General features: G+C 44.3%; 1 protein-coding gene across 1 annotated transcript in view; it reads right to left on the reverse strand.

Moving 5' to 3' along the window:
• Positions 1 to 6,364: 6,364 nt before the first annotated feature.
• Positions 6,365 to 14,439, reverse strand: part of PADI2 (peptidyl arginine deiminase 2) — a 64,124-nt gene continuing 56,049 nt past the window's right edge. Inside the window, exons 13-16 of the mRNA XM_082274562.1 lie at positions 13,493 to 13,586; positions 12,416 to 12,492; positions 10,372 to 10,497; positions 6,365 to 6,892 (exon numbers count right to left, since the gene is read on the reverse strand). Coding sequence (XP_082130688.1) covers positions 6,644 to 6,892; positions 10,372 to 10,497; positions 12,416 to 12,492; positions 13,493 to 13,586 — 546 coding nt within the window. The 3' untranslated portion in view covers positions 6,365 to 6,643. The remainder of the gene's footprint in view (positions 6,893 to 10,371; positions 10,498 to 12,415; positions 12,493 to 13,492; positions 13,587 to 14,439) is intronic.

A 14,439-nucleotide genomic window follows, 5' to 3' on the forward strand; every position in this document is an offset into this window, starting at 1 on the left:
GTGTTGGAGGGGGTGTCAGGCTGAAGGATCAATGTTCCATATATGGTGGGATTGCCCCAAGATATTGATTAAGGATACAACATCCTAATTACAGATGAGAAAGTTGCGGATGACCCCTGGGGAGGTCTTTTTTCACAAAACTATCAGATCACAAAAAATTTACAAAAGTTCAATTGTTCCAAATCTGCTTAATGCTGCGAAGGGGACGATCCCAAAAAGATGCCTTGAAATTGAAGCCCCCCCCCCCCACTGTTAGGGAATGGTGTGGGAGAGTGGATTATATATAGGATATGGAATTCATGTGTAGCAGGGATGAAGAACGGCTTGATCATTTCTCGGTAAAGTGGAAAGACAACCAGAGACTACATACGATTATGGGGAAATTAGGGAAATCAGTATAAGTAGGACACATTGGAGACACATAGAAGTTGGGTAGGACACTGTGGTAGTCTGTGATATCAAAAGGGGAATAGAGGGGGGGGGGGGAAAGGGGGGGATAAAGATACTTTAAATTAGTGATCGACCGATATAATTTTTTTATTGCCGATACCGATATTTTGTGCATCAGATATACAGTCAGGTCCATAAATATTGGGACATCGACACAATTCTAATCTTTTTGGCTCTATACACAATGGATTTGAAATGAAACAAACAAGATGTGCTTTAACTGCAGACTTTCAGCTTTAATTTGAGGGTATTTACATCCAAATCAGGTGAAAGGTGTAGGAATTACAACAGTTTGTATATGTGCCTCCCTCTTTTTAAGGGACCAAAAGTAATGGGACAATTGGCTGCTCAGCTTTTCCATGGCCAGGTGTGTGTTATTCCCTCATTATCCCATTTACAAGGAGCAGATAAAAGGTCCAGAGCTCATTTCAAGTGTGTTATTTGCATTTGGAATCTGTTGCTGTCAACTCTCAATATGAGATCCAAAGAGCTGTCACTATCAGTGAAGCAAGCCATCATTAGGCTGAAAAAACAAAACAAACCCATCAGAGAGATAGCAAAAACATTAGATGTGGCCAAATCAACTGTTTGGAACATCCTTAAAAAGAAAGAACGCACCGGTGAGCTCAGCAACACCAAAAGACCCGGAAGACCACGGAAAACAACTGTGGTGGATGACCGAACAATTCTTTCCCTGGTGAAGAAAACACCCTTCACAACAGTTGGCCAGATCAAGAACACTCTCCAGGAGGTAGGTGTATGTGTGTCACCTTCACAACAGTTGGCCAGATCAAGATCACTCTCCAGGAGGTAGGTGTGTATGTGTGTCAAAGTCAACAATCAAGAGAAGACTTCACCAGAGTGAATACAGAGGGTTCACCACAAGATGTAAACCATTGGTGAGCCTCAAAAACAGGAAGGCCAGATTAGAGTTTGCCAAACAACATCTAAAAAAGCCTTCACAGTTCTGGAACAACATCCTATGGACAGATGAGACCAAGATCAACTTGTAGCAGAGTGATGGGAAGAGAAGAGTATGGAGAAGGAAAGGAACTGCTCATGATCCAAAGCATACCACCTCATCAGTGAAGCATGGTGGTGGTAGTGTCATGGCGTGGGCATGTATGGCTGCCAATGGAACTGGTTCTCTTGTATTTATTGATGATGTGACTGCTGACAAATGCAGCAGGATGAATTCTGAAGTGTTTCGGGGAATATTATCTGCTCATATTCAGCCAAATGCTTCAGAACTCATTGGACGGCGCAGATGGACAATGACCCGAAGCATACTGCGAAAGCAACCAAAGAGTTTAAGGGAAAGAAGTGGAATGTTATGCAATGGCCAAGTCAATCAAGTAGATATCTGCCGATATTTTCGGACATTTAAAATGTTTTTTTTATTTTTTACAGGTACTCTTGTGGAGGGATCTGGGGGTCTAAAAGACCCCAAACCCCTCCTCTGCACTTAAAAGCATTCAAAATGCCAAGTTTGGCTATTTTGTATGCTGTCATTTTTTTTAATTTGGCGCCGGATACCCGGAAGTGATGTCACTCATGACACCACTTCCAGGTTTTTACAAGGAGATCCGATCAGAGCCGAATGCGGCTTTGATCGGATCTTCGGCGGCCGTGCAGGCTGGTTGCCAGGTCTCCCGGGGGGACGGGAGACCCGGGCGAGCCGCAGAAGGCAGCGACGGGGGGGGGGGGGGGGGGACAGGGGACGGACGTCCCCTACCGCTCCTTGTAATGACAGCCGAGCGGCTTCTCAGCCACATCTGTTATCATTACAAGTCAGCCGACCGTCAGCTATGGACGCCGGTACCGGGGTGATGCCTCTAGCTGCAGGGATCACTCTGGTACAGCACTTTCCCAAAATATCGGCAATATCGGTAACCTCAGGGGCCGATTCAGGTATATCAGGGAAAGTGCAGATCGGCCCTCAATATATATATATATATATAAATCGGCCGATCCCTACTTTAAATGGTATATTTAACCCCCCCAAAAAAAAAAAATAAATCAGCAGGGGATTTTCAGTCTTGTAACACTTTTTGCACTCAGAACAATAAAGAGAAGACATCCGTATTATCCAACATTCCAAAGACTTTATTAATCTGGGTTAGTAATCAGACTTTACAAGGCAGGTTGGTGTTCCGGATGGGGGTGGCAGGAGATGAGGAAAACATTTTGGGACGACCAGGCTATGGAAATGGCCTCTTAGACCTGACTAAGGCAATTTGGAACATACGGGTGATATATACAGTACATAATGTATTCAGGTGACTGACGTCAACAGGTATTCGATCTCCTTCACACCCGAATACCAGGAGAGCCTATCACAGATATAGACTTCATATTCTGATGTGTTCTGAGAAAGTGAAGGGGGCGAAGGATTGACATGACAGATGAAAAACAAGTTACAAAATTTCAAGAAAACAGAAGTTTATGAAATAACAGAATATTAGTGTACAAAAAAATAGAATCGCATCCTTTTATAGGCAACAATACAAGTCCCAATTCATAAATAAAGAAGAAGAAAAATGGTAAATTGAGCGAGGATGGTAAAAATGTAAAAAGATGGAACTAAGAGGCTACAACTGAACCCCAACATCCACTCCTGCCATAGTACTGGGGTGGGGGGGGGGTGATCCCAATAACGTCCTTGTGCAACCTAAAGCATTAACAATACAGATACAAACAAGGACGCCTTATTCTGGAAAGGGGGTTATAATTTGTAGAAATAAACATCCACAATATATGGCCAAACTTTTGTGGATACCTGACCCTCACACCTATGGGAGTTTGTTGGACATCTCATTCCAAACCATCACCATCAATATGAGGTTGCCGCCTGCCCTTCCTGTGGCCATTCATAGGAAGCTGTCACACCTCCCATGGCTTTAAGGGACTCCACTGTTCTGGGAAGGCTTTCCACAAGATTTTTGGGATGTGTTTGTAGCCCATTTGTGCAGTCAGGATGTTGGATGACAAGACCTGGATCACTATTAAAGCTCCAATTCATCCAAAAAGTGGTGTTCAGTAAGTCAGAGCTCTGTGCAGGACACTCGAATTCCTGCACACCAAACTGGTCAAACCATGTCTTTATAGAGCTGGCACCACTCTTCTGTGAAGGCTTTCCTCAAAACTGTAGTGTGTGTCTGGGAATTTTTGCAGTAGGTTTGAGGTCAGTGTTCAGTAGGGTTGAGGTCAGGGCTCTGTACAGGACGCTCGGGTTCCTGCACACCAAACTGGTCACACCATGTCTTTACGGAGCTGGCTTTGTACACAGGGGGACAGTCATGCTGGAACAGAAAAGGGTCTTCACCAAACTGTTACCAGAAGGATGAAAGAGCACAATTGTCTACAATGTCTTTGTATGATGTAGTCCGGTTTTGTCCCATAAGTAGGCCAAACACTGTCCTGTCCCTTGGTGAGGCCATGTCTTTATGGAGCTGGCTTTGTATACAGGGAGGCAGTCATGGTGGAACAGAAAAGGGTCTTCACCAAACTTACCAGAAGGATGAAAGAGCACAATTGTCTACAATGTCTTTCTATGATGTAGTCCTGTCTTGTCCCATGAGTAGGCCAAACACTGTCCTGTCCCTTGGTGAGGCCAATCACTGTCTTGTCCCATAATGTGGGGAATCACTTTCCCTTCCTATGAGTAGGTCAATCACTGTTCTATCCCATGGGGAGGGCAACCACTGTCTTGTTCCACGATGCAAATGGCCATTTATATGGCGTTGTCCCCATCCTTGAATGGCCATTGATATGGAGTAGCCCCTCTCTTCCCATTGGCATGAATATGGTTTCCCTCCTGCCGCCCTTCCCACATACAATGACTTATTATAGAGTTGCCCCCTTTGGGTCTATAACATCCTGCAATCTACTAGGAAGACTCCACAAGATTTTGGCGTGTCTGTGGAATTTTGTGCCCATTTGTGAGGTCAGGATGTTGGATAAGAAGACCTGGCTCACCATTAAAGTTCATATTTATCCCAAAGGTGTTCAGTAAGGTTGAGGTCAGGGCTCTGTACAGAACACTCGAGTTTCTCCAAACCAAATTAGTCAAACCATGTCTTTACGGAGCAGGCTTTGTACCCAGGGGCACTGTCATGGTGGAAGAGAAAAGAGTCTTCACCAAACTGTTATCACAAGGTTGGAAGAGCACAATGGTCTACAACCGTGGTTCCCAACCTCAGTCCTCAAGTACCCCCAACAGGCCATGTTTTTATCATTTACATAAGAATATTGGTTATAATCACCAATTGACACTGCTTCAAAACATGACCTGTTGGGGTACTTGAGGACTGACATTGGGAACTCAAGCTCCTCCACACCAAACTGGTCACACCATGTCTTTATGAAGCTGGCTTTGTACACAGGGGCATCTTCACAGTGGAACACAAAAAAGTCTTCATCCAACTGTTACCACAAGGATGGAAGAGCACAATTGTCTACAATGTCTGAATTCAGATGTTTCCAGTGAAGGGTCCTGGTAATACCACATCATGCAAAGACATTGTACTCTTCCAACCTTGTGATAATAGAGCATTCGTGAAGTCAGGTACTGATGTTGAATGTGAAGACCTGGCTCACCATTAGAGTTCTAATTCATCCCAAAGGTGCTCAGTAGGGTTGAAGTCAGGGCTCTCTGAAGGCCCCACTCATGTTTTTCCATACCAAACTGGTCAAACCATGTCTTTATAGAGTTGGCACCACTCTTCTGTGAAGGCTTTCCTCAAAACTGTAGAGTGTGTCTGGGAATTTTTGCAGTAGGGTTGAGGTCAGTGTTCAGTAGGGATGAGGTCAGGGCTCTGTACAAAGCACTCGAGTTTCTCCACACCAAACTGGTCAAACCATGTCTTTATGGAGCTGTCTTTGTATACAGGGGCACAGTCATGGTGGAACAGAAAAGGTTCTTCACCAAACTGCTACCACAAGGTTTGAAGAGCACAATGGTCTACAATGTCTTTGTATAATGGAAAATTAACAGTGCCCTTCACTGGAGACACCTGATCTCCATCATTGGAGGGGGGCCATTTATAACTGGCCATATAGTGTACGTTTTTACTGCTGAGAGCTCAAATTGCTTTTAAAGGCCAGGAAATCTAAAACACAAAATATTGGCACGGATCAGTTATTACTTTTTATGCAGACACCAAAATCCAATACCCACAGTTCTTTCAATTTATATTTCAGATTTGTTGGTCCTATAACAAGGTGACATGTGGGACAGTGAACTTCAGGAAATCAGGAGGCCACAGGAGGAATAAACGGTTCAGATTTACGTACATAGGTGTGCTTGTTAGTATAAACCTTTATCAACAAATCCTTGCTTACATAACTCATATTTTATATTTACTGTATAGGCCGTCCTTTCGAATTCATAATGTAAATTGTGTTTCATGGTTTTGTGCTTATTCACATCTTAAAAAACAAAAGGTTCTTGCCTTGACTTTAATGTAGAAGTTATCGGAGGAAGGCCATGCCCAGTACGAAGGAGGAAAGTGATTTGATATACGAGCAACCTCTGAAACATCTGGGCAACAATGAAGGTGGCACCGTCTCTCAGCTGGTTTTCCAAATTATTTATTTACAGTTTAGAGAATCTATCAGGGGAGAGTGACATCATCATGTGTCCATACCAGGGGTCCCCAAACTCTCTAAACAAAAAAGGGCCAGTTTACTGTCCTACAGACTTTTGGGGGACCAGACTGTGCCCATTAGAGGTAGAACATGTTCCAGTATCAGTGGGAGTAAACAATGCACTATTTTTGGTATAGAATTGTGCCCTATGATTGGGTAGGAAGAATCATGCCCAATTTTGGTGTCACTGGGAGGAATTGTGCCCCATCGTTGGTGCTACTGGGAGGAATTGTGCCCCATCGTTGGTGCTACTGGGAGGAATTGTGCCCCTTCATTGGTGTCAAGAGAATGAAATATTGCCCCAAGGGCCTAATAAAAGCAAGGAAAGGGCCACATCTGACCCCTGGGCCACAGTTTGGAGATCACTGGTCTATACAATAGCTGTAGCATCTGAGTGGCTCTTGGATTCTGGTATCTGCTTTCTTGATTAGTGGCCCCACAACACAGGGATTGGGATTAGCAGTATTTTGCAGTCCTGATATTAGAGGGCTTCACTGCACACCGGATTGCAGGAGAGGACAGATGGGGAAATGTAGCTTCGCTCTCAATTGCCACTCTGTGGCTCTTCCATCTGCCACCACTTGAAGCTGAACGGCTTCCGGCGTACATTGGTGCCACAGTGCACCTCACCAAGTTTCTTGTGGTAGGACACTACATCATCAATGAAGGTGCAGGTCAGGTTCAGTGGCTTGAGCTGGTCGATGACATAGTCCTCCAGGCAGCAGGTCTCCTTGATGACTGGACCGTATGGCTTAGGAATTCCCAGCATCTTTCCCAGGACGATCATATTAACCTAAAGGAAAGCAAAAACAAAGGTGAAAGAGGAGCAAAGCATAAAGGCTAAAATATTTCTCATTCCATTACAATATATAGTCAAATGTTTGTAGATATCTGGCCATTACGTCTATATAAGCTTGTTGGGCAACCTATTCCGAAACCATTGCCATTAATATGGAGTTGTCCCCCTTTGAGGCTCCGCTCTTCTGGGAAGACTTTCTACAATATTTTGGAGGGTGGCTGTGGACCTTTGTTCCCATTTGTGAGGTCAGAAGCTGATGCTAGATGAGAAGAACTGGCTCACAATCCGTGTTCTAATTCATCCCAAAGGTGTTCAGTAGGGTTGAGTTCATGGTGGAATCAATCGAGAGACCTATACAGAGCCCTGACCTGAACCCTACTAAAAACCTTTGAGATGAATTGGAATGCCAATTGTGAGCCCAGGTCTTCTCATCCAAAATCAGTATCTGATTCACAATGCATCCCAAAGGTGTTCAATAGGGATGAGGTCAGGGCTCTGTGCAGGACACTCGAGTTCATCCAATCCAAACTGGTCAAACCATGTCTTTATGAAGCCAACCCCACTCTTCTGGAAATGTCTCATGAATCATTTTGGAGTGTGTCTGAGGGAATTTGTGACTATTCAGCCTAAAGAGAGGTGAGGTCATGTTGGTTGAGAAGACCTGGCTCACAACCCAATTCATCCTAAAGGTGATCAATAGGGATGGGGTCGGGGCTCTGTGCAGGACACTTGAGTTCCTCCACACCAAACTGGTCACACCATGTCTTTATGGAGCTGGTGTTGTACACAGGGGCACAGTCATGGTGGAACAGAAAAGAGTCTTCACCAAACTGTTACCACAAGGTTGGAAGAGCACAATTTATACAAAAAGGACAATAAACATCTGCGCTCAGACAAAAACCCTAATACACAAATAAGCAGCAAGATACAATTTGTTGATTACAAACTAAACCATAATAAAATAATTAGCAGCACTGGAAAAAAAATATATATAAATAAAAAATATAAATAATATATTTTATATATATATATATATATATAAATATATAAAAATAAATATATATATAAAAATAAATATATATAAATATATAAAAATAAATATATATCTATATCTATATATATATATATATATATATATATATATATATATATATATATATATATATATAAAAATAAATATATATATATATATAAATATATATATATATATATATGTATATATAAAATAAACTTCATGCAAAGTCCATTCTAAAAAGGATGTCTGAATATAAAAGTCCCCGCGCCAACTTCGAAGTGAGAAATGAATACACACAGCACCACAGTGATGGGGCAAATCAGAGGAAGTAGACCCTCAACTTTTATCTTCAGACATCCTTTTTAGAATGGACTTTGCATGGAGGAGCACAATTGTCCACAACAATGGTTCCCAAACTCAGTCCTCAAGTACCCTCAACAGGTTATGGTTTGGGAATTTCCATTAGATAAAATCTCTCAAATACCAAGCCATTGGCATTGATCGAAAACATGACCTGATTGGGGAATTTAAGGACTGAAATTGGGAACTCAAATTTCTCCACACTAAACTAGTAAAAACATGTCTTTATGGAGTTGCCCCCCTTCTCCCCAAAACCATTAATATGGATTTGCCCCCTACGTGACTATAACATCCCCCCACTTTTCTGGACCTTCCAGAAGAATTTGGAGGGCGTCTGTGGGAATTTGTCCTATCTGTGAGATCAGGTAATGATGTTGGGTGAGAAGACCTAGCTTGCATGTTGGGCCTCACATTGGGCGCCAAAAAAAAAAAAAATGACCTGGTTGATCAGCGTTCTACCTCATTCCATAGGTGTTCAGAAGGGTTGCGGTCAGGATTCTGTACAGGACACTTGTGGCACTTTTCCACTGCAAGTACCGGCTCGGCTCGGCTCCACTCGGCCCTGTTTGGTTTTCCACTGCTAGGTACGGTGTTGTAACGGTTCGGTACGGTTTGATATGGTTTGCTTTTCCACTAAAGTAGTACTAAAGTTAAGTGGGTGGGATAACAACGATTCTGACCAATCAGTGGCTAGTAGTGACTGCATGCAAAGGATTGTGGGACATGGTACCGGTATGGTACCTCTTGGAACCACAATCGAGGTGGTACTGTTTTAGAGAGCCGTACCGTTCGGTTCCATGTAGTGGAAAAGCGCCACCGTACCAAACCGTTCCTACACCGTACCATGCGGTACCAGCAGTGGAAAAGCACAAAAGTGAGCCGAACCGTTCGGTTCCATGCAGTGGAAAAGCCCCATTGGGTTCCTCCACACCAAACTGGAAAAACTATGTCTCCAATGGGAGCTTGTTGGACATCCCATTCCAAACCATCACCATCAATATGAGGTTGCCGCCTGCCCTTCCTGTGGCCATTCATAGAAAGCTGTCACACTGTCTCCACTGTTCTGGGAAGGCTTTCCACAAGATTTTCGGATGTGCCTGTGGAAGTTTTCAGCCCATTTGTGCGGTCGGGATGTTGGATGACAAGACCTGGATCACCAATAAAGTTCCAATTCATCCAAAATTGGTGTTCAGTAGGGATAAAGTCAGGGCTCTGTGCAGGACACTTGAGTTCCTGCACAGCAAACTGGTCACACCATGTCTTTATGGAGCTGGCTTTGTACACAGGGGGACAGTCATGCTGGAACAGAAAAGGGTCTTCACCAAACTGTTACCAGAAGGATGAAAGAGCACAATTGTCTACAATGTCTTTGTATGATGTCGTTCTGTTTTGTCCCATAAATAGGCCAAACACTGTCCTGTCCCTTGGTGAGGCCATGTCTTTATGGAGCTGGCTTTGTATACAGGGGGGGCAGTCATGGTGGAATAGAAAAGGGTCTTCACCAAACTTTACCAGAAGGATGAAAGAGCACAATTGTCTACATCGTCTTTGTATGATGTAGTCCTGTCTTGTCCCATGAGTAGGCCAAACACTGTCCTGTCCCATAATGTGGCCAATCACTGTTCCATCCCATGATGAGGGCAACCACTGTCTTGTTCCACGATGCAAATGGCCATTATATGGCGTTGTCCCCATCCTTGAATGGCCATAGATATGGAGTAGCCCCTCTCTTCCCATTGGCATTAATATGGTTTCCCTCCTGCCCCCCTTCCCACATACAATGACTATTATTATAGAGTTGCCCCTTTTGGGTCTATAACATCCTGCACTCTACAAAGTTGTTAGAGCACATTTGCCTACAATGTCTTTTACCGGGACCCTTGACTGGAGACACCAGACCCCCCATCATTTGAAGGCGGTTCACATATTTTTGGTCATATAGTGGATCTTTGTCACTAATTCCACTATGACAGCACCAGTCACCATCTTTAGTGGCTGAACCTACAATCAACCAACGAGACATCTAAGAAGAAGATACAGATACAAGTAAAGTTGATGCCAGCGAGGTCGCATTGAGCCAGGCAGAGACTGGACTAACCATATTGGGGAAAAACGCGGTAGCCTGTCCATCCTGCAGTTTGAACAAAGCTGGAATATCGATAATGTCATCTTCTGTCAGACCGAGCTCCTTCTTCAGGATATCACGATTCCAATCGATGCAGTGCTGCCGAGGGACAAACAATAAATAACGACCCAATCCATATATATTAACATGAACTGCTACTTTTATCCATACTAGCCATAGGTTCACTTCAATTTAATCAACCTACCTTGTACTCCTCCCACCCATCCACTGCAAGACCACTCTACAAATATATAATACTTCTAGGGTGCTGTATGAGGGGACCATGTGCTGCTTTTTCGGCCACCCCACAGTTCAGAAATCACAGCTTAACCACTTCTGGACCGGAAGGATTTGCCCCCTTAATGACCAGGCCATTTTTTGCGATTTGGCACTGCGTTACTTTAATGGACAATTGCGCAGTCGTGCGAATCTGTACCCAAATAAAATTGATGCCCTTTTTTTCCGCACAAATAGAGATTTTTTATGGTGGTATTTGATCACCTCTGCAATTTTTATTTTTTGCGCTATAAACAAAAATAGAGCGGCAATTCTGGAAAAAAACAATATTTTTCATATTCTGCTATATAACATTCCCAAAAAAAAAAATTTAAAAATCAAATTTTTTCAACATTTGTCGTTTGCTACATATTTCTGGTAAAAAAAAAAAAAAATCGCAATAAGCGTATTTTGATTGGTTTTCGCACAAGGTATTGCGTCTACTAACTACGGGAAAGATTTTACTAGTAATGGCGGCGATCTGCGATTTTTATCAGGACTGCAACATTGTGGCGGACAGATCAGACCCCTAACTGACATTTTTGACACTTTTGGGGGGACCAGTGACATTACTACAGTAATCAGTGCTAAAAATATGCGCTGTCACTGTAATAATGACACTGGCAGGGAAGGGGTTAACCCAGGGATGATCAAAGGGTTAAATGTGTACCTGGGGGCGCGTTTCTAACTGTATGGGGGCGGGGCTTGTGAAATGACCATAGAGACATGTGTTCCTATATAGAAGGATCACAGGCACTCTGTGATCATTCCAGGGAGAAGAACGGTCAGCTGTGTTCACAACATCCGACCGTCCTTCTCTCTCAGCGGGGAGCGATTGCGGGTGACCGGCAGCAATCAGAGCCACCTGCCCTGTGCATCGGAGTCCCCGCTGCCGAGCGGGGGCGGGAGCGGGCACGCTCGCCCCCTTTTCTGCAGGCGCGCGACCGACGTATACCTACGGCGGTTCACGCAGGAGGGCCAGCCTGCCGCAGTATTTCTGCAGTGGGCGGTCCAAAAGCGGAACTAAACCCATCAATTTAACAGTTTCAAAAAACAGTTACATCACAGCGCCCTGCCGCAGTACTTCTCTGATGTAAGCAGTGGGCGGGCTCTTGGGAGGAGTTAACCCATCGATTTAACAGTTTAAAAAAAAACAGTTACATCACAGCGCCCTGCCGCAGTACTCCTCTGATGCAAGTAGTGGGCGGGCTCTTGGGAGGAGCTATGCAAAATAAAAATTAAAATGCCCTCAAGCCTAGCTGTCCCTGGTCCGCCCCCTTCATTTATTGGATTTCATTTATTTTAATGTCAAGAGTCTCCTTGTGACCCCCCTGATGCAAGCAGTGGGCGGGCTCTTGGGAGGAGTTAACCCATTGATTTAAAACAGTTACATCACCGGCTCCTGCCGCAGTACTCCTCTGATGCAAGCAGTGGGCGGGCTCTTGGGAGGAGTTAACCCATTGATTTATCAGTTTCAAAAACAGTTACATCACAGCGTCCTTCCGCAGTACTCCTCTGATGCAAGCAGTGGGCGGGCTCTTGGGAGGAGTTATGCAAAAAAAAAAATGCCCTCAAGCCTGACTGTCCCTGGTCCGCCCCTTTCATTTATTGGATTTCATTAGAGCCTCCTTGTGCAACCCCAATGCAGTTTCCGATAATAACTCCCCCCCCCCTCCCCCCCACGTATTCTGGTATCCTCTGTACCTGGATAATGTACGGGAATTACTTCCACATTCCTCACCTGAGCGTATCCATTCTCCTTCACTATGATATCCGTGGACAGGATTTTGGTGACCGTCCACCTCTTGGTTTCAAATCCTGCAATGATAATCGGACATTCAATTTAATTGTATGAATCTACATTTACAGATTCCTAATCCATTTAGACACGGAGCTGCGCCCCCCCCCCCCCCATCTCTACTCATTGGCTAACTGACTTTGATTGACAGCAGCGGGACCCAATGACGGCCCTGCTGTGTCTTAGCCAAGGAGGAGGGGAGTCCGGGACGACTTGGACAGCTGTGGACATCGCTGGATTGAGAGGTGGCTCAGGTAAGTATTAGAGGGGCTGCTACACACAGAAGGTTTTTTTTTATCTTATAGCATAGAATGCAAAACCTTCTGACTTTACAACCCCTCTTACTTTTGTATACTTAATTCCTGTTATGTTTTGTATGTTTTTTAATCATTGGATCAATAACGGTGCATCTCAAAAAATGTGAATCTTATAAAAAAAAAAAAAAGAAGAAGATGGAGCTGCGTCTGTCGATAGACGATCGAGAAATTAACTTTTTGATGATATTCTAATTTATCGAGAAGCACCTGTATAAGTGATTATGCTGGCCATGCTGGGGGTAATTGCGTTCGGCTGCGTTTTCACCTTTACTGGCAATCCCACCCACTGACCCCTTGTTATGATTAAGCGCAATGCCGTGTGAAACGCGTTAACATCGCGCGATTCCTGTGCAGTTCCATCCGTCTACTTTACAATAAAGAAGCATTTTGTGGCATCCTGTTGTGGCATGCGCCGGTCTTCTCCTGGTTTCTTCAAAGCCTATCAAGGCGGGGCTGGCAGCGCCACCCACAGCTCAGATCTTAGATTGTAAGCTCTAACGAGCCGGGCCCTCCGATTCCTCCTGTATTAAAGTGTATTTGTACTGTCTACCCTCAAGTTGTAAAGCGCTGCGTAAACTGTTGGCGCTGTATAAATCCTATATAATAATAGTATTTTGACCAATTCACGGGAACCGCCATGTATGACCAGTCTAATAGGGGAGCGAATTAATAGATAGATTGCCATGTAAGTGACGCCACGTACCCTGGAGAATGGCCACGTCTCCGTGTCCTTCCTGCTTCTTGTCCTGCAGGATTCGGAAACAAGTGGCCGGACTGGCCAGGAGAAGGCAGAAGCCCTGGAAGATGAAGAGAGAAGAGACCCCCATCAACTTTCCCAGAGACCCCCACCGACCGACAAAATACAAACCACCCCATGCAGGTTCAAATGACAACTGGGATCCCAAAAGGCCTAATCTGATTGGTTGCTGTGGGACAATACAGACAGTTCTCACTGCGTGCGTTTGGACAAGTGTGGTGGCTTCTATGAACTAAGGAGCAGTTCAGGTGATACTCAAAACAGCCACCTGGTGGCAGCGTTACACAGCCTGGAGAGTTAAACCGTTCCTTTATAAGCCACACCGATTCCAACAGCACCCAGTTCAGCCTGAAACATTCTCATTCCGTGTTACAAGACCCGTGTGTAACATGATGTGCAATGCTCTGCAGTGTTCTGTATGTATGATGTGCAATGCTCTGTGGGATTCTGTATGTATGATGTGCAATGCTCTGCGGGATTCTGTATTGAATGATGTGCAGTGCTCTGTATGTATGATGTCACGTGCAATGCTCTGCAGTGCTCTGTATGTATGATGTGCAATGCTCTGCGGTATTCTGCATTGAATGATGTGCAGTGCTCTGTATGTATGATGTGCAATGCTCTGCGGTATTCTGTATTGAATGATGTGCAGTGCTCTGTATGTATGTATGATGTGCAATGCTCTGCAGTGCTCTGTATGTATGTATGATGTGCAATGCTCTGCAGTGCTCTGTATGTATGTATGATGTGCAATGCTCTGCAGTGCTCTGGATGAAGGATGTGCAATGCTCTGCAGTGCTCAGTATGAATGATGTGCAATGCTCTGCAGTGTTCCATATGCATGCTGTGCAATGCTCAGTATGAATGATGTGCGATGTTCTGCAGTGCTCTGT

The sequence above is a fragment of the Pelophylax lessonae genome (genome assembly GCF_965119305.1).
Source record: "Pelophylax lessonae genome assembly, chromosome: 12".
Classification (NCBI taxonomy): Eukaryota; Metazoa; Chordata; class Amphibia; order Anura; family Ranidae; genus Pelophylax; species Pelophylax lessonae.